The sequence below is a fragment of the Mya arenaria genome, chromosome 17 (assembly GCF_026914265.1).
Source record: "Mya arenaria isolate MELC-2E11 chromosome 17, ASM2691426v1".
In the NCBI taxonomy this organism is placed as follows: Eukaryota; Metazoa; Mollusca; class Bivalvia; order Myida; family Myidae; genus Mya; species Mya arenaria.
Window position 1 is genome coordinate 47,409,051 of NC_069138.1, and position 24,593 is coordinate 47,433,643.

The 24,593-nt window shown below is 37.2% G+C and overlaps 1 protein-coding gene across 1 annotated transcript; it reads right to left on the reverse strand.

The window, feature by feature from the left end:
• Positions 1–24,588, reverse strand: LOC128224228 (sec1 family domain-containing protein 2-like). The gene is made up of 16 exons (XM_052934020.1): positions 24,515–24,588; positions 23,653–23,849; positions 22,832–22,936; positions 22,490–22,615; positions 21,191–21,340; positions 19,553–19,630; positions 17,975–18,106; positions 17,315–17,487; positions 16,323–16,544; positions 14,152–14,358; positions 13,735–13,834; positions 13,310–13,373; positions 11,285–11,396; positions 2,190–2,345; positions 1,866–1,998; positions 1–618 (listed from the first exon to the last, which is right to left on the reverse strand). The coding sequence occupies exons 2-16, from the start codon at positions 23,824–23,826 to the stop codon at positions 526–528; spliced, it is 2,025 nt and encodes a 674-aa protein (XP_052789980.1). The 5' UTR covers positions 23,827–23,849; positions 24,515–24,588; the 3' UTR covers positions 1–525.
• Positions 24,589–24,593: the final 5 nt, after the last annotated feature.

The following is a 24,593-nucleotide window of genomic DNA, read 5'->3' on the forward strand; positions in this document are numbered from 1 at the left end:
TTCATAGTCATTCAACTTATTTTATTGTTTAACAAATAACAATATTGTTGAAGGTATTTCGACGGTATTTCTATGAAGTCTATGCGCATGGGCACATGCCACAATAACCACTTTGATTGTACGACTGACAATCTCTGGCATCTCTATAGTTAACACAACGTGTGGACACTAACACTGGTCAATTGTATTATAGTATATTGCAGAAGGACACAAAACAAAATCTAGTGATAACACTATCCCAAACAAACTTCCCCTGAAGTCGTTAGCCCTCTGAACTGACATCAAAGCCTCTTGCAAATACCCAATATCTAATGCAGAGGTCAACACTTATCTGTTTTATTACAGAATAAAAGGGCACAAAAGGCAATCCAGTGAAAATTCATTGTTGCCTTAATTTTTGTCTGCCCCTAAGTCAGTTCATAATATACCATTTAAACAAAACTCTATAACAATATGTAGGTATTATATTTATATTTATTATATACAGATCCAGCATGAAGCATAATTCCGAATCCAGTGAATGCACTATTCTATACTGTCACTTAAAGCGGAGTCTGCCCCCAGAACTGTCATCACAGCCTCTTGCGGAGTTAACAACCGTGTGCTTCCAATAACCACCTACAACAGGCAACACAACTCATTCAATATGGATTAGATAGATAAGAAAGCATAATTTATAATGCTCTCATTATATAGATCAGATAAATAAGACAATGTTCTGAAAATAAAATACACATAAAACATAATGTAGAGATAAGATGGATATATTAATATGAGACTAAAGAGATAGAAAAAAGAGGCAAAGCCCCAATTTAAAAATATTGATAAGATAGATATAAAAGAGGAATAAATACGAAAGATAAGAGGAAAATATTTAATAAAAATGTATATCACATACAGGCTTGTGATGATTTGTTAGATTATAGATTAATTGATTAACTACAAATCCATTAAGTAATTTAGAAATTACGCTGCTGATTAGAAATGCTACTAAGGGCAATAACTCTGTAAAAGAGTTATGCTTTTTGTTCACTGCACTTCCTCTCATTGTGCTTTACCACTGTATAAAGTTTAATTAAATTCCATCCAATAGTTTTCAAGTTATGCTCCGGACAAGAAAAAGTAATGATGGGCAATAACCCTGTAATAAGCTGAAATAGAGAAATGGTTATTGTACACTGCACTTCCTCTCATTATGCTGTACCATAGTATGAAGTTTAATTAAATTTCAATCAATTAGTTTTCAAGTTATGCTACGGACAATAAATAGTAACAAAGGGCAATAACTTTGTAATTAGTTGAAATATAGTTATGGTTCTTGCATACTGCACTTCCTCGCAATGTGCTTTACCATTGTATGAAGTTTAAATAATTGCCATTCAGTAGTTTTCAAGTTATCCTCCGGATAAGAAAAATTCAAAGGAATGACAAACCAACAAACCGACCAACCGCCCACATGGTTACTAAGATATGACCCTTCAAACCCGAATGCCCAGCCTGAGTTGATTGGCTAGGTTAAGGATAATAATAACTGAATACCCGGCTTGAGTTAATTGACTGGATAATTAAAAAGATAATAATACCTAAATGCTTGGCTTGAGTTGATTGACTAGATCAGAGATAATAATACCTGAATGCTTGGCTTGAGTTGATTGACTAGATCAGAGATAATAATACCTGAATGCCTGGCTTGAGTTGATTGACTAGATCAGAGATAATAATACCTGAATGCCCCGCTTGAGTTGATTGACTAGATCAGAGATAATAATACCTGAATGCCTGGCTTGAGTTGATTGACTAGATCAGAGATAATAATACCTGAATGCCTGGCTTGAGTTGATCGACTAGATCAGAGATAATAATACCTGAATGCCTGGCTTGAGTTGATTGACTAGATCCTTGACCTGTTTGACCTCTGTGCAGGTCACACCTCCAATGAAGATGAGTATCAGCAAGGGGTGATCACTGGGGCGAGGCTTACTTACTGCTCGGAACAACCTGCACAGAACAATCTGTTCATGTATTTGAATTATATTATTAAATTGTTTTTAAAAAAGTATACCGTTATGCAAACCATGATTTTAAACAAAGTTGTTAGACACATGCAAATGGAATGTGATGAAATTGTAATGAAATGTTTACCTTAAAAGCAGTACAACAATCTTTCTTCATAATATACATGAACATACCCAAATCCAGACTTGAGCATATCCTTAAGGCCAGATGACTTGTTTTCCACATCTGGCAGGTCCGGCTTGCCAGGATCCAAGATGGCCGACACCAGTTGTCTTATAAGCGGGTTCAAACTTACCGGGCTCACTGCAGAGCCAGGCTCAAGGATCTCTCTAGCAACAAAAAGCATGGATTGAAATTACATTGTGTGCTTCACATACTGTAAAATCAAGGAGCATTTTTGTAATTCTCCTTTAAAATTCAATGTGTTTTAATTTAGAGTACATCTTCATATTTTAAGGAGTGTTGAAATATATATGTTGATGCTTAATAAATAGTAGGCTGAATAAGAACCCTTCAAAGCTTTTGATTACCCTACTGCTTGATAGCAATAACTATTAACAACAAGAGCTGTCTTGACTATACCCTGCTTTGTCTTAGAAATGAATGCATTTATGATGTGATATGTGCCTGTCAAAAACAATCAAGAAAAAAAGTCAATTAAGGGCCATAATTTGTACTTAGGTTAATATGATGTAATGTAACCTAATTGTGTGATGGCCATGAACAACAGTAACTTTATGAATTATGAAGTCCATTGAATGAACAATATTTGAGATCTGAGTTAAAACACCAAGTTGCCCTAAAACTTAAACCAAACTTTCTAAGTCAATCAAGGGCCATAATTTGTATTTAGCATAATATGGTGTTGTGTAACCTAGTGGTGTGATGGCCGCCAACAATTGTGTGAAGTAGGAAGTGAATTAAATGAAGGGTATTAAGAAGTTATTAGTGCAAATCCCAACTTGTCTTAAAACTTTAACCTCTGACACAATGTGCCCTAAAACTTCCAAAGTCAGGGGCCATTTTTTGTTACGGATGATATTTAGCTATGGAACCTTATAATGTGATGTAATGTGAAGTATGATGTAAATTGAATCAACAGCATTGGATGCCAACGCAAACTCCGACACAAAGGCGAGTAGTATAGCCCTAAATGATATTGCTGTTCAAAGTATGTTCAAACAACTTTAAATAATAACAATACACATTTCAATGTTGAACAAGAGCTGTCACAGAGAAAGCGCGCTCGACTATTCCGCTGCTTTTCAGTGTAAGGATTGAAAAGATTTGGCAAAACATGCATGGATCACTGTTGGATTAGATTTCAATGCAATACATGATGTGCTGAGATATTATCATAAATGTGGTTACATGCAAAATTTTAACCAGAATTTCTAAGTCTAATAATAAACTGCCATTATCTGCAAAGTACAGTTACCTAACTTGGTTATTCAATCAAGTAGTTGCTGAGATATTATCATATGTGTGCTAACATGCAAGACCTTAACCAGAATTTCTAAGTCGCATAATAAAGGGGCAAAAATTATATAATATGAAAGATAGAGTTATCTTACTTGATTAAATGGTTGGGAGCCTGTGTGTAAAGTTTCAATGCAATACATCTTGTATTCGCTGAGGTATTGACTTAAAAGTGGTTAATTAATTGCAAACTAGAGTTATCTAACTTGGTTAATTAAGTAGGTTGGATGGTTGAGTACCATTGTATAAAGTCTCAATGCAATACCTCAAGCAGTTGCTGAGATATTAACCTATGTGTCTTTGCACGCAAAACCTTAACCAGAATTTGTAAGTCGAAGGCCTATTATTTGCATTAAATTCAAATTAGTGTTATCTAACTTCATTAATTTAGTAGGTTAGATAGTTGGGAATACATATCTAAAGTTTCAATGAAATACATGATATATTTACTGAGATATTGACTTAAAGGTGCTTGCATGCAAAACCTTAACCAAGGTGTGACACCGACTCATACGCCGCCGCTGACACCGACACTTGGACGAGTAGTATATCTCTCCTTATTCTTCGAATAGTCGAGCTAAAAATGAAGACCCATTTTTAAATTTTGTTTATATGTTACTTTCAACCGTCTATTTTAATATGTCTACAGTGGTGTAATAGCTATGGTTCCTGACTGCTGAACTAAAGAACCCTGGTTCAAATCTTGCTGGCAGCTGAATATTATCTCTAATAGATATTTTATTTTTGTAATTATGAAATTATTTCATGTCTTGATCTTTTTCTTTTTCTCACTCATAATTTATAATTTGACCATGTTAGTGCAAATATATTGAACATGAATGCATGGGGTGATTTGCCATACAAATAATATCTTTTCCCAATATATTCACTGTAAAGGTTAAAGTTAAGATTAAAGAAAATATTTACTTAATTAATTTCTTTTTTGAGGCTATGTCAATACCAACATGTTTGAAAGGCCACCTACTTGGAGTAATTTTACTTTGAAGTGTTTGCGATGGTTCTGAATATTGTTTACATACACGCTTTTTAAGAATAATAGAAGAATACAAACAGCTTAGTTTACATGGAATTTGTAATGGGTTTACATGCTTTAGATCCTGGATAGAATTTCCATGGTAGAAACCAGGTAATGAGTGCTATACATATTGTCTATTTTCAGATGCAAGGAGGAAGTAACCCCAATGAGATTCGAAACTACAACCTCTTGAACTAGAGGGGGACACCTTTAAAACAACAAACTCTTCAGCTAGAGGCATACACCTTTACTACTAGGCCACTCTCACACTGGTGGGGATTAAATCCACAACCTCGTTGAGGACAGGAAGACACGTTTACCACTAGCCACTCTCACCCTGATGGGATTTCCACAACATCTTGAACTAAAAGGGTAATGGAGGGACACCTCTACCCCTAGACAACTCTCTTCCTGATGGGACTGAAAACTAAAACCTCTTGGACTAAAGACATACACTTTAACCACTAGACCATTCTCACCCTGATTGGTCTGAAAACTAAAACATCTGGGACTAGAGGCATACACTTTAACCACTAGACCATTCTCACCCTGATGGGTCTGAAAACTAAAACATCTGGGACTAGAGGCATACATCTTTACCACTAGACCACTCTCACCCTGATGGGTCTAAAAACTAAAAGATCTGGGACTAAAGGCATATGCCTTTACCAAAAGACCATTCTCACCCTGATGGGTCTGAAAACTAAAACCTCTTGGACTAGAGGCATAAATTTTAACCACTAGACCACTCTCACCCTGATGGGTCTGAAAACTAAAACATCTGGAACTAGAGGCATACACCTTAACCACTAGACCATTCTCACCCTAATGGGACTGAAAACTAAAACATCTGGGACTAAAAGCATACACCTTAACCAATAGACCATTCTCACCCTGATGGGTCTGAAAACTAAAACATCTGGGACTAGAGGCATACACCTTAACCACTAGACCATTCTCACCCTGATGGGACTGAAAACTAAAACATCTGGGACTAGAGGCATACACCTTAACCACTAGACCATTCTCACCCTGATGGGTCTGAAAACTAAAACATCTGGGACTAGAAGCATACACCTTAACCACTAGACCATTCTCACCCTAATGGGACTGAAAACTAAAACAACTTGGACTAGAGGCATACACCTTAACCACTAGACTATTCTCACCCTGATGCGTCTGAAAACTAAAACATCTGGGACTAGAGGCATACACCCTAACCACTAGACCACTCTCACTCTGATGGGACTGAAAACTAAAACATCTGGGACTAGAGGCATACACCTTAACCACTAGACCATTCTCACCCTGATGGGTCTGAAAACTAAAACATCTGGGACTAGAGGCATACACCTTAACCACTATACCATTCTCACACTAATGGGACTGAAAACTAAAACATCTGGGACTAAAAGCATACACCTTAATCAATAGACCATTCTCACCCTGATGGGTCTGAAAACTAAAACATCTGGAACTAGAGGCATACACCTTTACCACTAGACCATTCTCACCCTGATGGGTCTGAAAACTAAAACATCTGGAACTAGAGGCATACACCTTTACCACTAGACCATTCTCACCCTGATGGGTCTGAAAACTAAAACATCTGGAACTAGAGGCATACACCCTAACCACTAGACCATTCTCACCCTGATGGGTCTGAAAACTAAAACATCTGACACTAGAGGCATACACCTTAACCAAAAGACCACTCTAACCCTGATGGGTCTGAAAACTAATTCATCTGGGACTAGAGGCATACACCTTAACCAATAAACCATTCTCACCCTGATAGGTCTGAAAGCTGAAACATCTGGGACTAGAGGCATACACCTTAACCACTATACCATTCTCACACTAATAGGACTGAAAACTAAAACATCTGGGACTAAAAGCATACACCTTAACCAATAGACCATTCTCACCCTGATGGGTCTGAAAACTAAAACATCTGGGACTAGAAGCATACACCTTTACCACTAAACCATTCTCACCCTGATGGGTCTGAAAACTAAAACATCTGGGACTAGAGGCATACACCCTAACCACTAGACCATTCCCACCCTAATGGGACTGAAAACTAACACATCTTGGACTAGAGGCATACACCTTAACCAATAGACCATTCTCACCCTGATGGGACTGAAAACTAAAACATCTGGGACTAAAAGCATACACCTTGACCACTAGACCATTCTCACCCTGATGGGTCTGAAAACTAAAACATCTGGGACTAGAAGCATACACCTTTACCACTAAACCATTCTCACCCTGATGGGTCTGAAAACTAAAACATCTTGGACTAAAGACATACATCTTTACCACTAGACCACTCTCACCCTGATGGGTCTAAAAACTAAAAGATCTGGGACTAAAGGCATACGCCTTAACCACTATATCATTCTCACCCTAATGGGACTGAAAACTAAAACATCTTGGACTAAAGACATACACCTTAACCAATAGACCATTCTCACCCTGATGGGACTGAAAACTAAAACATATTGGACTAGAGACATACACCTTTACCACTAGACCACTCTCACCCTGATGGGTCTAAAAACTAAAACATCTGGGACTAAAGGCATATGCCTTTACCAATAGACCATTCTCACCCTGATGGGTCTGAAAACTAAAACCTCTTGGACTAGAGGCATACACTTTAACCACTAGACCACTCTCACCCTGATGGGTCTGAAAACTAAAACATCTGGGACTAGAGGCATACACCTTAACCACTAGACCATTCTCACCCTAATGGGACTGAAAACTAAAACATCTGGGACTAAAAGCATACACCTTAACCAATAGACCATTCTCACCCTGATGGGTCTGAAAACTAAAACATCTGGGACTAGAGGCATACACCCTAACCACTAGACCATTCTCACCCTGATGGGACTGAAAACTAAAACATCTGGGACTAGAGGCATACACCTTAACCACTAGACCATTCTCACCCTGATGGGTCTGAAAACTAAAACATCTGGGACTAGAAGCATACACCTTAACCACTAGACCATTCTCACCCTAATGGGACTGAAAACTAAAACAACTTGGACTAGAGGCATACACCTTAACCACTAGACTATTTTCACCCTGATGCGTCTGAAAACTAAAACATCTGGGACTAGAGGCATACACCCTAACCACTAGACCATTCTCACCCTGATGGGACTGAAAACTAAAACATCTTGGACTAGAGGCATACACCTTAACCAATAGACCATTCTCACCCTGATGGGACTGAAAACTAAAACATCTGGGACTAAAAGCATACACTTTAACCACTAGACCATTCTCACCCTGATGGGTCTGAAAACTAAAACATCTGGGACTAGAAGCATACACCTTTACCACTAGACCATTCTCACATTGATGGGTCTGAAAACTAAAACATCTGGGACTAGAAGCATACACCTTAACCAATAGACCATTCTCACCCTGATGGGTCTGAAAACTAAAACATCTGGGACTAGAAGCATACACCTTAACCACTAGACCATTCTCACCCTGATGGGTCTGAAAACTAAAACATCTGGGACTAGAGGCATACACCTTAACCACTAGACCATTCTCACCCTGATGGGACTTAAAACTAAAACATCTTGGACTAGAGGCATACACCTTAACCACTAGACCATTCTCACCCTGATGGGACTGAAAACTAAAACATCTTGGACTAGAGGAATATACCTTAACCACTAGACCATTCCCACCCTGATGGGACTGAAAACTAAAACATCTGGGACTAGAGGCATACACCTTAACCACTAGACCATTCTCACCCTGATGGGTCTGAAAACTAAAACATCTGGGACTAGAGGCATACACCTTAACCAATAGACCATTCTCACCCTGATGGGTCTGAAAACTAAAACATCTGGGACTAGAGGCATACACCTTAACCACTAGACCATTCTCACCCTTGTTGGTCTGAAAACTAAAACATTTTGGACTAAACATACACCTTAACCACTAGACCATTCTCACCCTGATTGGTCTGAAAACTAAAACATCTTGGACTAAAGACATACACCTTAACCACTATACCATTTTCACCCTGATGGGACTAAAAACTAAAACATCTGGGACTAAAGGCATACACCTTAACCACTAGACCATTCTCACCCTGATTGGTCTGAAAACTAAAACATTTTGGACTAGAGGCATACACCTTAACCACTATACCATTCTCACCCTGATTGGTCTGAAAACTAAAACATTTTGGACTAGAGGCATACGCCTTAACCACTAGACCATTCTCACCCTGATGGGTCTGAAAACTAAAACATTTTGGACTACAGGCATACGCCTTAACCACTATACCATTCTCACCCTGATGGGTCTGAAAACTAAAACCTCTTGGACTAGAGGCATACACCTTAACCACTAGACCATTCTCACCCTGGTGGGTCTGAAAACTAAAACATCTGGGACTAAAAGCATACACCTTAACCAATAGACCATTCTCACCCTGATGGGTCTGAAAATTAAAACATCTGGGACTAGAGGCATACACCTTAACCACTAGACCATTCTCACCCTGATGCGTCTGAAAACTAAAACATCTGGGACTAGAGGCATACACCTTAACCACTAGACCATTCTCACCCTGATGCGTCTGAAAACTAAAACATCTGGGACTAGAGGCATACACCTTAACCACTAGACCATTCTCACCCTGATGGGTCTGAAAACTAAAACATCTGGGACTAAAGGCAAACACCTTAACCACTAGACCATTCTCACCCTGATGGGTCTGAAAACTAAAACATCTAGGACTAGAGGCATACACCTTTACCACTAGACCATTCTCACCCTGATGGGTCTGAAAACTAAAACATCTGGGACTAAAGGCATACACCTTTACCAATAGACCATTCTCACCCTGATGGGTCTGAAAACTAAAACATCTGGGACTAAAGGCATACGCCTTAACCACTAGACCATTCTCACCCTGATGGGTCTGAAAACTAAAACATCTGGGACTAAAGGCATACATCTTTACCAATAGACCATTCTCACCCTGATGGGTCTGAAAACTAAAACATCTGGGACTAAAGGCAAACGCCTTAACCACTAGACCATTCTCACCCTGATGGGTCTGAAAACTAAAACATCTAGGACTAAAGGCATACACCTTAACCACTAGACCATTCTCACCCTGATGGGTCTGAAAACTAAAACATCTGGGACTAAAGGCATACGCCTTTACCACTAGACCATTCTCACCCTGATGGGTCTGAAAACTAAAACATCTGGGACTAAAGGCATACGCCTTTACCAATAGACCATTCTCACCCTTGTGGGACAGCAAACTACAACCTCTGGGTTAGAGGGATACACCTCCACAACTAGATTAGTCTCAACCCTGTTTAACTGGAAACCACAACCTCTTCGGTCTTGACAGACAATTTGCCAATAAACAAACTCATGTCGCCGTCATGATAAATCTTATATTATCAATCTTACAGTCGTAAATATAAATGAATTTATTGTAATATTTTCATAATTATGCTATATATGTGTGAATAGAGCTTTATCCAGTATCATTTTTAATCATAAAAAGTAACGGAAATTTAAATTTAAAAAAGCTACTCCTACCATTAGATCCTTACCTAATTTGGCCCTCCCCAAGGCCCACCAAGTGAACTTTTTTGTCAATTTCCCAGCAAAGAATTGAACAGAATACAACACAATGAACCATTTTAGACCTAAACAGCCAAACTTTTATTGGGAAAGGACCCTAAAACCCATATTGCATCATTTAAAACAAAATATTGTTTAGGTTTTGGGAACAGGGTTTACATCGATGATCTACACATGCACTCACATACTCCTAACCCTAACTCGCCCATATGGGCCTTGACCAGAGCAACAGCAGCTAGCCTCTCCTGAACCCAATCATGAACAGAATATCCTAACCTCAATTGCCCATATGGGCCTTGGCCTGAGCTAAAGCACCCAGTTTCTCCTGAACCCAATCATGAACAGAATATCCTAACCTTAACTCGCCAATATGACCTTGGCCTGAGCTACAGCAGCCAGCCTCTTTTGAACCCAATCATGAAAAGAATATCCTAACCTCAATTGCCCATATGGGCCTTGGCCTGAGCTACTGCTGCAAGCCTCTCCCAAACCCAATCCAGAAGGACAGAATATCCTAACCTCAATTGCCCATATGGGCCTTGGCCTGAGCTACGGCAGCCAGCCTCTCCCAAATCCAATCCAGAAGGACAGAATATCCTAACCTCAATTGCCCATATGGGCCTTGGCCTGAGTTACTGCTGCAAGCCTCTCCCGAACACAATCCAGAAGGACAGAATATCCTAACCTCAATTGCCCATATGGGCCTTGGCCTGAGCTACTGCTGCAAGCCTCTCCCGAACCCAATCCAGAAGGACAGAATATCCTAACCTCAATTGCCCATATGGGCCTTGGCCTGAGTTACTGCTGCAAGCCTCTCCCGAACACAATCCAGAAGGACAGAATATCCTAACCTCAATTGCCCATATGGGCCTTGGCCTGAGTTACTGCTGCAAGCCTCTCCCGAACACAATCCAGAAGGACAGAATATCCTAACCTCAATTGCCCATTTTGGCCTTGGCCTGAGTTACTGCTGCAAGCCTCTCCCGAACACAATCCAGAAGGACAGAATATCCTAACCTCAATTGCCCATTTTGGCCTTGGCCTGAGCTACTGCAGCAAGCATCTCCTGAACCCAATCCAGGAAAAAAACAAACTTACCTAAACTCACGCATGTTGGCTCGGGCCTGAGCTACTGCAGCCAGCTTCTCCCAAACACCATCCAGAAGCTCAGAAACAATCAGGCGGTCTCCCACTTTTCCCCCTACTGTCACTGAAATAAATGCAGTTTTACTAGTTTCTGCGAGGATTGTGATGTTGTAATATACATGAACATTCAGAAGCCATCTTAACAAGCGGCTTTTGAGTAATCTCAATGTCATTTAAGCAAATGAAGCATATTTAGAAATTTAAGTCAGCATTATGTAACGTAGATTTTTGTAGATTAATAAGTTCAGCAGGAAATGAAATCCAGGTACACAACATCATCACCTTATTAACATTTTGCAAAGCTTTCTTGACTTTTTTTTCAAGTTTCGAGCAACACAAGTCCAGGAATGCCAATTTTTGCTAATTCAAGGGCCATAACTCTGGAACAACTTCATTACCTCATTTTCCTCTAAATGCCAGTTGTAATTTATCACAACAGGGGAAGGAACTCTATTAGTTTACATCTACCGTTCTAATCCTGAATTTTGATTACGTATTTATATTGAAATGTTGTTTATTTTTGCTAAATAAAGTATGTTGAAACCAACTTCATCACCTTAACGTTTCAAGACTCTAGGTAATATAGTTTATGAGTCTTGAGAAACACCAGTCCAGGAATGCCAATTTTGGCTAATTCAAAGGCCATATCCCTTGTTTTAAGAAGAGCAGCGCGAAGCGAAACCCCAGGTGCACAACTTCATCATCCTTTTAACATTCCCCTAAGGTTTCATGATTAGGAAATATAGTTTTGAATTTTGACAGACACAAGTCCATAAATGCCTTTTTCTGCTAATTCAAGGGCCATAACTCTGGTTTTACTACGTGCAGTGGGAAAAAACACCGAACAAAGATCATTACCACATACATACAGTACATGCTATATCCCCCTCAGAGCGAAAATCCCCAGGAATTTTTATCTTTCCGCCGGTCTCCATGAGGGGGGGATAAAAATCCCCTGGAATTTAAGACGACATACAGGTGATGTAACAGTAACAAGACACAACGTACTGACCCTCTCACTCCTGCTAGGTACATTATTGACTCTATCAACTTTTATGACAGTAGTTATGAGATTATACAAATTTTCAATGAAAGGGCCCCAATTTAAACTGATGTCAAGAAGTGAAGTATTGATAGTGGTACATCTCCTGCATAACTCTATTAGTAACCCAATAGACTTTTCAACAAATAATATTATACACGCTGACATGCAGATTATGAACATTGATTGGTTAATGGGCGTATTTTTGCAATGATTATCACTATCAATTTGGTGGATGTTTTGAATTGAGAATCCTCCATATTAATGAGGTTAACAAAAATATTACAGTAGGAAGAAATTTCATTCAGGAAACATGAATCCAAAACAACTTCAAAGAAGCAGCCAGAGCAGCCCCAGCAAAAAGATGACCGATTTTGTTAAAGATGGAAGCTTCAGTCCAGCATAGTTTGTGCTCAGATTATTATCATTGAGTGTTGCTTATATGCTGATTTCATGACATGGTAATATTTTGATATGTATATTATTTATTATTTCACTTGCTCTATACGGTATTTGTAGTGTGATATATTTATATATAAAATAAAAAATAAGGACAAACCACAAATTAAACAAATAAAATAACACTCTTTTTTATAAGTCTTGCTGATGTAGTACATAAGTGGACTTATAATGACCCATATACCCAGTACATAAACATGTCTCTTCCGAAAACCAATTAAAGTTTTTCAGAGTACTTGAGTAATCGATTGGAAGAAATCCGAGTACTTGAGTACTGATTTTACCTCTTGCCATCCCTAGTATATAGGACAAATCTTGACCAATTAATAAACTGTTTGGCTTACTTTGACCACACCAAAGAATTAACCAGTTTTAAACATATGGTGTTGATCTACCAACATAGCTTTCTGGCCCAGTGACTATACTATCGCAAGTCTGTTCCGTGACAAATGTAACACATATATCATACACCATACCTATGGACTTGATTATTGATGGTAGTGATCCCTTCTCAGCTAGAACTCGATCCAGTATTGATTTCTGAAAAATGAATATGTTCACTTTAAGTTACTAACACCTTTCAAATTTTATGAGGTTTTAACTGAGGTTTTAACTTTTTTTTTAATTTTTCACAAATAAATCATGTTGCAAATTTAAACCCAAGTGAAATATTCAATTTACAATTGCTTTTTTTAATTCAGTTTTTTAAATAATGGTTATACAAATTTTAAACCTTGCGAATTTGACTCAAACCGAAAAATCACTAAAAAGGAACCGCTCAATATTTGAAAGCAGTCTGCAGTGGTAAAGTAATTTCTAAGAGGTTGTTTTATTTTAACAACAGAGTTATAAGTTTTCTTTGTCTTATTCCACATATCTCTTTTATCATCTAGATGCCTACCTGAATTTCTTCCTCTGTTTCTTCATGTTCCAGTATTGGTGGACCCACAAGGGAGTAGAGGTATACTAGCATACATAGCACATCATCTATACTGTAAATCCTACAACCAACAAACAAGAGAGTATTACACAAATCATACCAAATCAAAAATTGTGTATTGAGCTTGATCCTCTTATAAGGGACTTATAAGATGTTTTGAGAAATTGGGGCCTGTTCCCCCCCCCCCCCCGAAAAAAAATAATAATGCATACCTACCTACCCTATATTTTTGGGGAGATGTTAGTGGAGACTTTTTTTGGTGCCCTATCACACAACACAAACCAAAGTCAGTATAACAGCTCAACAAAGCATATGTTGTATGTTATGTTGTATGTTATGTCTTGCAGATTATTTTTTTTAAGAATTATCTTATCTTACCATCTATCCTCATGTTTCTTGGCAAGCATCTGTTGAACCTGAGACAAAGCCTCCAGGCCACTCGGATCATCTAAGCTCTGCAGCAAGCCTTTTTCAACACTGATACGCTCATCAATATGGCGATTGTCAGGATGACTCAACATCTCTGAGGTTGCCATGGAAACTTGTATCCAATCAAGATGATTCATAATTTGTTTGTATTTTCCCCTAAAAATAGAGAAAAAAAAACAAATACAATTTGCACATCTTAAATCTAAGTGTACATTTGGTACTGAGATACTGGCTTCCTTGAAGTTTGCTGTTTAAAGTACATACACGTACAAAAGTACTTTTAACTTAACACCTTTAGATATGCAGTTCATCTTTATTTAAGTAAAATAAATGTAGTTAACAGTAAGTTTCAATTGAACAGAGAATAACATACCAATCTATTCTATTCATCAGAAAGAGTATAAATTCCCGGCAAAGATTCCAATTGATTTAATCAATTATATATTCCTGGAGTTTATCAACCACACAGAACTCCATTTGAAAGGATTTATATTTAAATAAATATATGAGTAAAATCACAGAACTTTTGGTACAAAGCCAAAAACCTCAATTCAGAAAAAAACACTGCTGCACTCAAAACAGGGGTACATTGCTGAAGATGTTAGCTGATAAGTGCTCGGAAATAAATTCCTATGCAACAGGTTATCATAAACATACACATGCCATATTTTCTTGAGACCATTCAGGGGGATTTGTTCAAAAAGGTTGAAAATTCAGGGGGATTTTTTAGCAGGTGTAATTTGTCGAAATTTCAAAGTATTTTAAGACGCCATTACGAAAAAACAAATTGCTATATTTTTGAAAGGCTACTAAGGGGATTTTGTCCAGAATTCAAGGGGATTTGGGTCACATACCTGGGGATTTTCATCATCACCATGTAGTGCTATGGGCATGGCACAGTCGTGCCAATTCACCTTTAATGGGCTTACCTTCCTCTAAAATTGGATACAAGATCTGCTGCCTATCATAAATGATGACTTTCAGACTAATAGAGAGAATAGAATGAATTATCAATATTTTTCATTTCAATTCCCAAATAGTTAGATTTGTTTGCTCTTGATCAAAAGCAAATGCATAATTTTTTGTTTAAGTTCATAAACACATCTCCTTTTGGCATTCATCAAAAAATAAAAACATCACCACCTTAATACATAAATACTATTCATTTCATCCAAATTGTCTACTTTCAGTTTCTCTTCTGAAATTCTGTTATTTTCCGATATTTGCGATGAAGGTCAATGTCATGTATGTAAACATGTAAGTGAGGCATAACAAAGAACAGCATTGTCAATTAGTTATTTTGATCCTTTTTTTACCGAATAATGTACTGTCACCTTTAAATTATTAATCCTTTTGATGACAATGACACATGTTTTGAAGAACTCTTTAATTTGTTACATCCTCTCTGATTGGATAAAAATTATAGTTAAACCAATGAAAATCGACCTTTTATCTGACCAGTCCAATTGACATTTCTTTCGCAAATTCTGTCAGTTTCAATCAAAACAATGCCTGAAATGTGACCTGCTGATTTATTAAGTGTCACCCATAGGTGTTGTTAAAACACAACATCAGTTGATAATCCAATTAAGCTTCAGGACAGGAAGGGCATAATAACTGTAAACAGGCTAATATAATTAAACCCTGTGATAAATTTGCGTAATTTTGAACACACTTTTCGATCTTTAATTCCGGGGGATATTCATCCCCCTCCGGGAGACCGGGGGGATGGGTCGAAATTCTGGGGGATTTTTTCCCCCTCGGGGGGATATGGCATGTATAAAGCACTCCTGAGTTCTGTATGGCTAGAATTTGGCTGCCTGGTAGAAAAAGCTAGATTGATTCAAGTTGTTGCATAGAAAATTTGCATCAAAAATGAACTGTAAAAACCACACTGACTTTCTTGAGGGGGGGCTGAACCTTTCCTGCTCTTATCCTATTGGTAAAGTTTTTAACTAATAGCGCTCTTTAATATCTGGTTATTGCTTAAGAACGGCAAGCTTCTGCATTGTATTTGGTACCATCAAATAGTGCTCTGCCAAAGCAACTCGCTCAAGATTCAACTAAATATGTTATATTTTTGCCTACTGATCATATTACAAAACAAACTCCTTAACTACCTGAACAATTTCAGAGTAGAGTCTAGTTGCTCAGCAGTGACCCTGCCAGGTTTTCCTGACAGTGACAAAGGGAGGTCACACTGAGCTGCTGCCTCTACAAGTTGTCTGTTGACCTCCATTAGAGCCTCCTTCTGTTTCCCTGTCATCATGGCTTGGAGGTGCCCCTCACTTCCTGTCTGCGTCGCTAGGCAACCTGGAGCTATCACTGAGCTTCCTGTCTCTCTGGAAAAAGCATGAGAAATTCCTACTGTGATAAAGCACAATGCATCCAACACAACTAACTAAGATTCTTGTGGAATTTTTGAACTCTAATTTAAGTATCGAATCAACCTAAACAACAATTATGCATTTAAGAAATTATGTTTTCTTTTATCTTTGCAAACATTCATTTTTCTATCTAACCAACATGTATGACCCTTAAATTCGCGCTTCATTGATAGTCAAAAGACATGGATTGAACACTAACACCTACAGGTACACCTCTGTACGCAAAACATGATGGCCCAATGTGGTGTACATTTATGATTACCGGTAGTTCAAAATCTTTACAGCAGATCTTTGAATAAAGAGTGAAAGACACTGCAGACAAAAGGACAAGGCAGCAACTTGATAGATGCTCTCCCTTCTGACAGCATAAACATTTGACCACTTAATTTTGAAACACATGTACTCCCAAAGCAAAGCTCTTCATAGCTTCTCTAATTCATGCCTGTGTTATGCTTGAACAAAATCACTGACCTGTCCATAAGGCAGAGTGGGCGCAATGATGAAATCTACATCAGTCACATGACCTGGTAACAATGGTTTAGGTGAAATACTTTACATATACCTGCCCTGATGGCAGAGTGGTGCCATGTTGACCTTGATGTTGGTCACATGATCTGCATTCTTGGCACTCAAGCGTATTCATAACCTATATGATATGAATATGCTGAGTTGTCAAGGATGATGATCTGGTAGCAATGATGAATCATATTTACAACATAACTGACCTGTCCACATGACAGAGTGGTGCCATGTTGACCTTGACATCAGTCACATGACCTGGTAACCTTGGTAACATCATCTGTATCCTGTCCATCAGGCTCTCAGAAGTGTGAGAGGTCACAGCAGCAAGGTCAAGGCTTCTGTCTACGAACAAGATTGAGGCTCGCTCTGTCTTTGTCTAGTGATGAGAATGTGGTGAACAAGTGTGGGCATATTTTTAGATACTTGTTTTATAACTGGATCTCATAAAAATAAATGAATCCATACAAAACATTTAGGCTTTAAAAGTAGCAACAAGAATAGTTGTAAAACTGAAATTGTGAGCAGGTCTGTCTGCTGGCAGACCATTTATTAGTTTGAGGACTGTGCGCTTAAAAAAACCCAGTAAATTGCATAAGATCTCATTGGGTCTGAAATTCAGTTGCTGTGGTGTTTTTTAAATAATGAATATGGCTTAGAGTTTCAGTTTCTGGTTAGAATACTAAGTTACAAACATTGTGCAATAGTAATGCCATAATTGATACAAAACTTTAAAAACAATTAAAACACCATATATGTGTCAGGCCTAATCACACCCAGATAGCTTGAAAGCTGACAAATGTATTAACTATGGACTTCATCAAAATCAAGAAACCATTTTTTCTAGCTAGTTTTACAGGCCATACCTTTCTTCTATTTCTGGCAGTAGGAAATGATTCCAACTCAGATGCAAGCAAAGCGCTTGTGTGGCCCATAGCATAGATGTCCTCCCTCACCCCCAACTCAGCCAATAGCCCATCTACGCTGCTCACAAAACACTGTAAGAAATCACTGAATTATGATAATAAAATTGCCCTTTTATCACATGTAGTTGTTATGTTGTGAAGCATAACCCACATACAGATTAGACCCTGGTCAAAGCAACCTTGGTTTTTTAACATGCCCCAGCATATATCACAGTCAAAAGGGGAAAATGGTGAATTTCCCTCCTGGAACACGGTTAGAATTCTTGGTGAGGCAGGGAACAAAACCTTTTACGCCTGGGTTGACAACTTGACAGTAATATGTCTTCCCACTAGACTACAGCTCTGCCAGAACCTTCATGCTAAAAAACTGATATAATGTCTCTATGTGGTGAACATTACTCAGCAAATCTGGGCATGTTATTTCCCATGATGTATCTTTCCTATTCAGTAATGGATATAAAGTAAAACAAAGATTAACAATTCAGTTTTATTCCATTTCATTGCACTCAATTGTTCATTGTAATTAAACCTTAATTGAAATTTAAAAAGAAATAGGGGTGAAATTGCTAATCATTTTCATACATTTAAGGCAGATATAAAAGTCAAAAGTAGTAAGTTTTAGTAAGTAAAAAAAATCAAATACTTGTAGTAAGTTTATCTCAGTGAAAAATTTAAAGTATTGTAAGTAAAATTCAAAAGTGGCAAGTCAATATCAGGGAAAATTTAAAATCAATAAGTTAATTTCAGTGAAAAATTAATAGAAGTAGGTAAATGTCGGTAAAGATTTTAAATGGATAAGTTAATGTCAGCGAAATTCAAAAGTGGCAAGGTAATGTCAGCGAAATTCAAAAGTGGCAAGTTAATGTCAGCCAAATTCAAAAGTGGCAAGTTAATGTCAGCCAAATTCAAAAGTGGCAAGTAAATGTCAGTGAAATTGGCAAGTTAATGACAGCGAAATTCCAAAGTGGCAAGTTAATGTCAGCGAAATTCCAAAGTGGCAAGTTAATGTCAGCGAAATTCAAAAGTGGCAAGTTAATGTCAGCGAAATTCAAAAGTGGCAATTTAATGTCAGCGAAATTCAAAAGTGGCAAGTTAATGTCAGCGAAATTCAAAAGTGGCAAGTTAATGTCAGCCAAATTCAAAAGTGGCAAGTTAATGTAAGCAAAATTCAAAAGTGGCAAGGTAATGTCAGTGAAATTCAAAAGTGGCAAGTTAATGTCAGCCAAATTCAAAAGTGGCAAGTTAATGTAAGCAAAATTCAAAAGTGGCAAGGTAATGTCAGTGAAATTCAAAAGTGGCAAGTTAATGTCAGTGAAATTCAAAGGGGTGGGCAATTTTAATCTGTTTCATAAATGAAATTGTCATGAAATTTTGCACAATTTTGTGCACATGTTTTTTTTCTGAATAATCTTACATTCTCTTTAACTGACATAAGTTTTGTGTAAATGGGCATTTCGCTCTGTAACATTAATGATGGTTTTACAGAAATGAAGGGACTCCATCAATAAAGTGGCCAACCTTGAATTGCACTTGAAGATGTTTAGGTAGCACACTGAAGTCCACACTTTTCAACGAATCTATGTCCTTGTGCTCAGCCTGTACAAAGACAAAATATAACAAACTGTATCAGAGTGACACAGAGCATTGCAAAGAGAGGTCATCCAACAATACTTAAAGCCAGAGTTATAGACCCTGTTTTACATGTGCATATTGTGTCTGGGCTGTGTGACACATGTACAAAGTTTTGTGTGAATACCGTTCCTTGAAAAAATTGTATTAGAACACTACCAATATTGACAACATATGCCATGATAATTCCTTGGCCTTTTTCTTCTTCAAACAGACAACCTACCGTAATAATAAGCGGAGAAAAGCTTTTCCATGTATGGATTGAAAAGTTTTGGCGAAACATGCATGGATCACTGTTAGATTAGATTTCAATGCAATACATGATGTGCTGAGATATTTACATAAATTGAATTGAAAAATATTTGAGGTGGTACACAATCTTAAATGTAAATTAAAGTCGAAAAAGGGGCCTAATTCTGTCAAAATGCTTGATAGAGTTACCTCCTCCTGTGTACAGGTTGGGGCATGATGGTGAACAAGCGTGCGAAGTTTCAAAGCCAGATGTCAATGGACTTTGAAAAAATTAGAGGTGGTACGCAAACTTTAACATAAATTCTAAGTGGAAAAAGGGGCATAATTCTGTCAAAATGCTTGATACAGTGACCTCCTCCTGTGTACAGGTTGGGGACATGTTGGTAAACAAGCGTACTAAGTTTCAAAGCCATATGTCAATGGACTTTGAAAATATTTGAGGTGGTACGCAAACTTTAACGTAAATTTTAAGTCGAAAAAGGGGCATAATTCTGTCAAAATGCTTGATACAGTGACCTCCTCCTGTATACAGGTTGGGGACATGTTGGTAAACAAGCCTACTAAGTTTCAAAGCCATATGTCAATGGACTTTAAAAATATTTGAGGTGGTACGCAAACTTTAACGTAAATTTTAAGTCGAAAAAGGGGCATAATTGTGTTAAAATGCTTGAGAGAGTTACCTCCTGCTGTGTACATGTTGGGGGCATGATGGTGAACAAGAGTGCAAAGTTTCAAAGCCATATGTCAATGGACTTTGAAAATATTTGAGGTGGTACGCAAACTTTAACGTAAATTCTAAGTAGAAAAAGGGGCATAATTTTGTCAAAATGCTTGATAGAGTTACCTCCTTCTGGGAACATGCTGGGGGCATGATGGTGAACAAGTGTGCAAAGTTTCAAAGCCATATGTCAATGGACTTTGAAAATGTTTGAGGTGGTACGCAAACTTTAACATAAGTGGTTACCCCAATGCCGACGCTCGGGTGACTAGGATAGCTCTCCTTATTCTTCGAATAGTCCTGCTAAAAACAAATATCTTCAACAATCATCAATTAGTTACACTTTTAAGTGTAATTTGAAAAAAAATCTCATTTAAAAATATCTTTCAGCCCAAGATTTTCATATTGCGTTGTTTGCTGCAAGGTAGCATTTTTCAGCATTTGTGTGTAAAAATATGATAATCGTTCGGACTTACATTATTTTTCTAGTGAAAATGTCAAATGAAACATAAATTTGGTGTGGCCTTAGGAATACACAACTTCAAAGGGATACAAACCTTGCTGTGAGAGTTATTGTACTGCAGCTCTATCTGCCTGACATCAGATTCCATCAGGGGAGATAATCTTGAGTATCCAGGTAGAAGGAAAACAGAGTTACCTATACTGATAGTGGACAGCGGGATGTGGAATACCTCAGCTGTGTAGTTCTGAAAAAGCCAGAGAGTATTCTTATCACATGACATAAGAGTGAAATATTATTATTTAAATATTTTCTTGTATTACATTTGTGTAACATAACATGATTTGATGTCAATTTGCCTAAGAAGTTTGGTGTCAAACTTTTCACCCAAAATGATCAAAAAGTACCAGTAACAAAACTATTTAGGGAAATGTTATAAGGTTCACTTTATAACTTTACCTAAACTGGTTTCATAAAGTTTTATATTAATTGGCAACTCATGAAAAATCATATTTATTCTTGATATGCATTCACATTTTAATATTTTAAACACAATACCTTTATCCCATACCTTTATAATTGAACTATATTTCTTAAGAAAAACATATGTACAATTACCAGTACCTTAAAGCAATCATTTAGGTATCTCATACGACGTACCAAGAATGGATATCACTGGCAATGCTGGACATTTCATTAGGATACTGTGAATGGTAAGTGTCAGTTACATCCAGTTAGGTCCAATATAACTGTATAACTTTTTACACTGATAGCAAACAATGACAGAACCCCCAAGTCTATGTTATTAGTAAATTCAATACCTCAACAATTCTATGAATGACAGACCAATTCAAGTTTCACAACTAAATTGTGTAAAATATGGAAATCTTAAGTGATTTTAAGTAATTTTCTAATTTGACAATAGTCGAGAATATCCAACCTGTAGGATGATTAGATAACTTAGAAACTTGCACAAACATATAGAATTTGTTTGTTGAAAAAGTGTCACACCGTTGAGTTTCAAATAATCAGAATTTCTTTCAGAGAGTAATGGTTCTTTTCTGTGATCACGAGTGAAATGAGTTTACATCTAACACTGAAATTTAACAATTTTTATGGGGGTTTTTATGCTAAAGTTAAGAATAATTTCAATTGAATTGGCATAATTTGGAAACTCGTGACAAAAAAACAAAGTTGTGACGTCTCTTTGGTGATGTCATTCCAAACAATCTTACCCCAGCATAGTTAACTCTACGTTATTTTATGAACCAATCAGGAAAAGCAATGTGTAAGAGCAGTGAAAATATCAAAAACTGAAAATGAAATTAACAGCAGTGACAATAACATCATGCTTAAACAAAAACATAAAAGAAAGCACAAAACGTTCTGTACTCACCATGTTTCCCATCCATTCCAGCACCCTCTCTTCAACTTGATTAAAGAATTCAGGATCTTCATCAGTGTGTCCATCCATGCTGAATGCATGGCTGGCCGACCCCTGACATACCACTACCACCACGTACTGCAAGTGAGCAGTTGAGACTATTCATATTAATGCAAAATCTCACTACAAAGTTCACTTTATTACAAAATTTAATTTGTCATGTTTCTATCTACTGTTACATTATACATTTGTTATATAGTTTGTTCAAAAGCTAATTTTGTTATGGCAATAAGTTGATTTTTAAAATTAAAACTTATCATATATTTATCTTCTATTTTTATCTTATTTTCAAACCTGGAAGTTGCTGGCCTGTAGAATGTCACAAATAATTTCTCTGTTATCACCTTCCAACAAGCCACTGACAATGAACACAGCCTTCTTGTCTGACTCCGCCCCACTCTGAAGACATTCACCATTTAAATAATTACAAACCATCATACCGTAAACTTTCGTTCTAGCCTTAAGCACATTAACACTGCAATAAATTGTGTTTTGTTCAGCAAAATATACAGATATGTATAAAAAATCATATATTTGAAAAAATGCCAATTTAATGTACTTAATTGAGATTTCATTCGTTTTACACAAACCTTGTATGGCAAGTGTACAGCAGATGGGCACAGACAATTATCAGTAATAAAAGCTCTTTTTATAACATAAAATATGGTGTGTTTTTCTATGAAAAAGGTTAAACATTTCATATACAAAAGCATTAAACATAAACAAGATAACATTTAACAGATTAACACAAGTGCAATAGAGTTGTACCCTATTTTAATTAATAGCCAAAAAATATAAATACATTTCTACAAATATTTCAAAAATACACTTTCTGAGAGCGCATACATGTATAAAAGAATATTTTTTGTGACAAATTTAAACATATTGTTAGTACTGTCTTTCAGAACACAGAAGTTATACTGTGACTGAGAGTGTTTTACCATTATCTAATAAACTATTCACATGTATCCTATTTGTTTTAAATTTATATAAAATTTGAATAATCCAAATAACAAGAATAATATGAAAATTGGGAAAATAAACTTGACTTTACTACCCCAGTGATAAAACTGATGGATCCTTTTACTTATGTTATATCTTCATGTATCATGTACCTCAAAAGATGAGAACTCTTTCACGTCAGAGGCCCCTGCCTTGAGCAATCTTGTAAGGCCTCCCTGCCAATGGAGAAGCTCTCCAACCCCTTGATCTAGAAACACTACTGCTCTGTTCACATGAGAGAACACTTTCTCCCACTGGCGGGAGATTCCAGCAGCTACACTCTTCATTTGGCAAGCATTTCCAGATCAATCTAAATTGAGAAGTAAGCAGAAAGATATATACACAGACAATATAACTGTAATGTTTACCTATGAACTGAACATAGAAAATAAACTGCAGGAAAATGGCATATGTTTTTAATTTAAATGACTCATTTTCAAATCATTCAATCCCATCTATGCCATTTGAGGTTATTATTAAAATCCAGGGCCATATACCAGCATTGCTGTTCAGCGGACCGTTATATTATTATAAACGAACATCAGCCGCCTGCAGCGCACAGTTACAGTTGTACTTTGAATGCACATCCACCGCCTACAGCGGACCGTAACATTATTATGTAGCAAATCCGCCTACAGCGGACTGTTACACAGTATAGTATTACCGGAGTTTATTTGCATAAATTGGTTAAAACGGTAAAGGGTAAATCCCCAGTCGGTTAACTGAAGTATATTTCAAGTATATGATCCAAAGACTTGGAGTAAAGTCTTAGCCGCATAACCGCAGAGCTGCTGTGATATCCGAAAAAGGGGGCCGAAAAAGACATCCGAAAAGCCGTAACTCAATTTAATTAATGTTACTTGTATAAAGAACAAATACAATAACTGCGCGTGAAATCTTCTGAAATAACGAATCAAATATATTGATGTTTAGGGAATGGGGTTAGTTTATAGCCTAAACGTTTCGTTTGATTACCTATTTTCGGAAAATTTCTTGTTTCGTCAACAAAACAGAGCAGACAACCGTTAACACCAATAGTGGCAGTCAACAATTT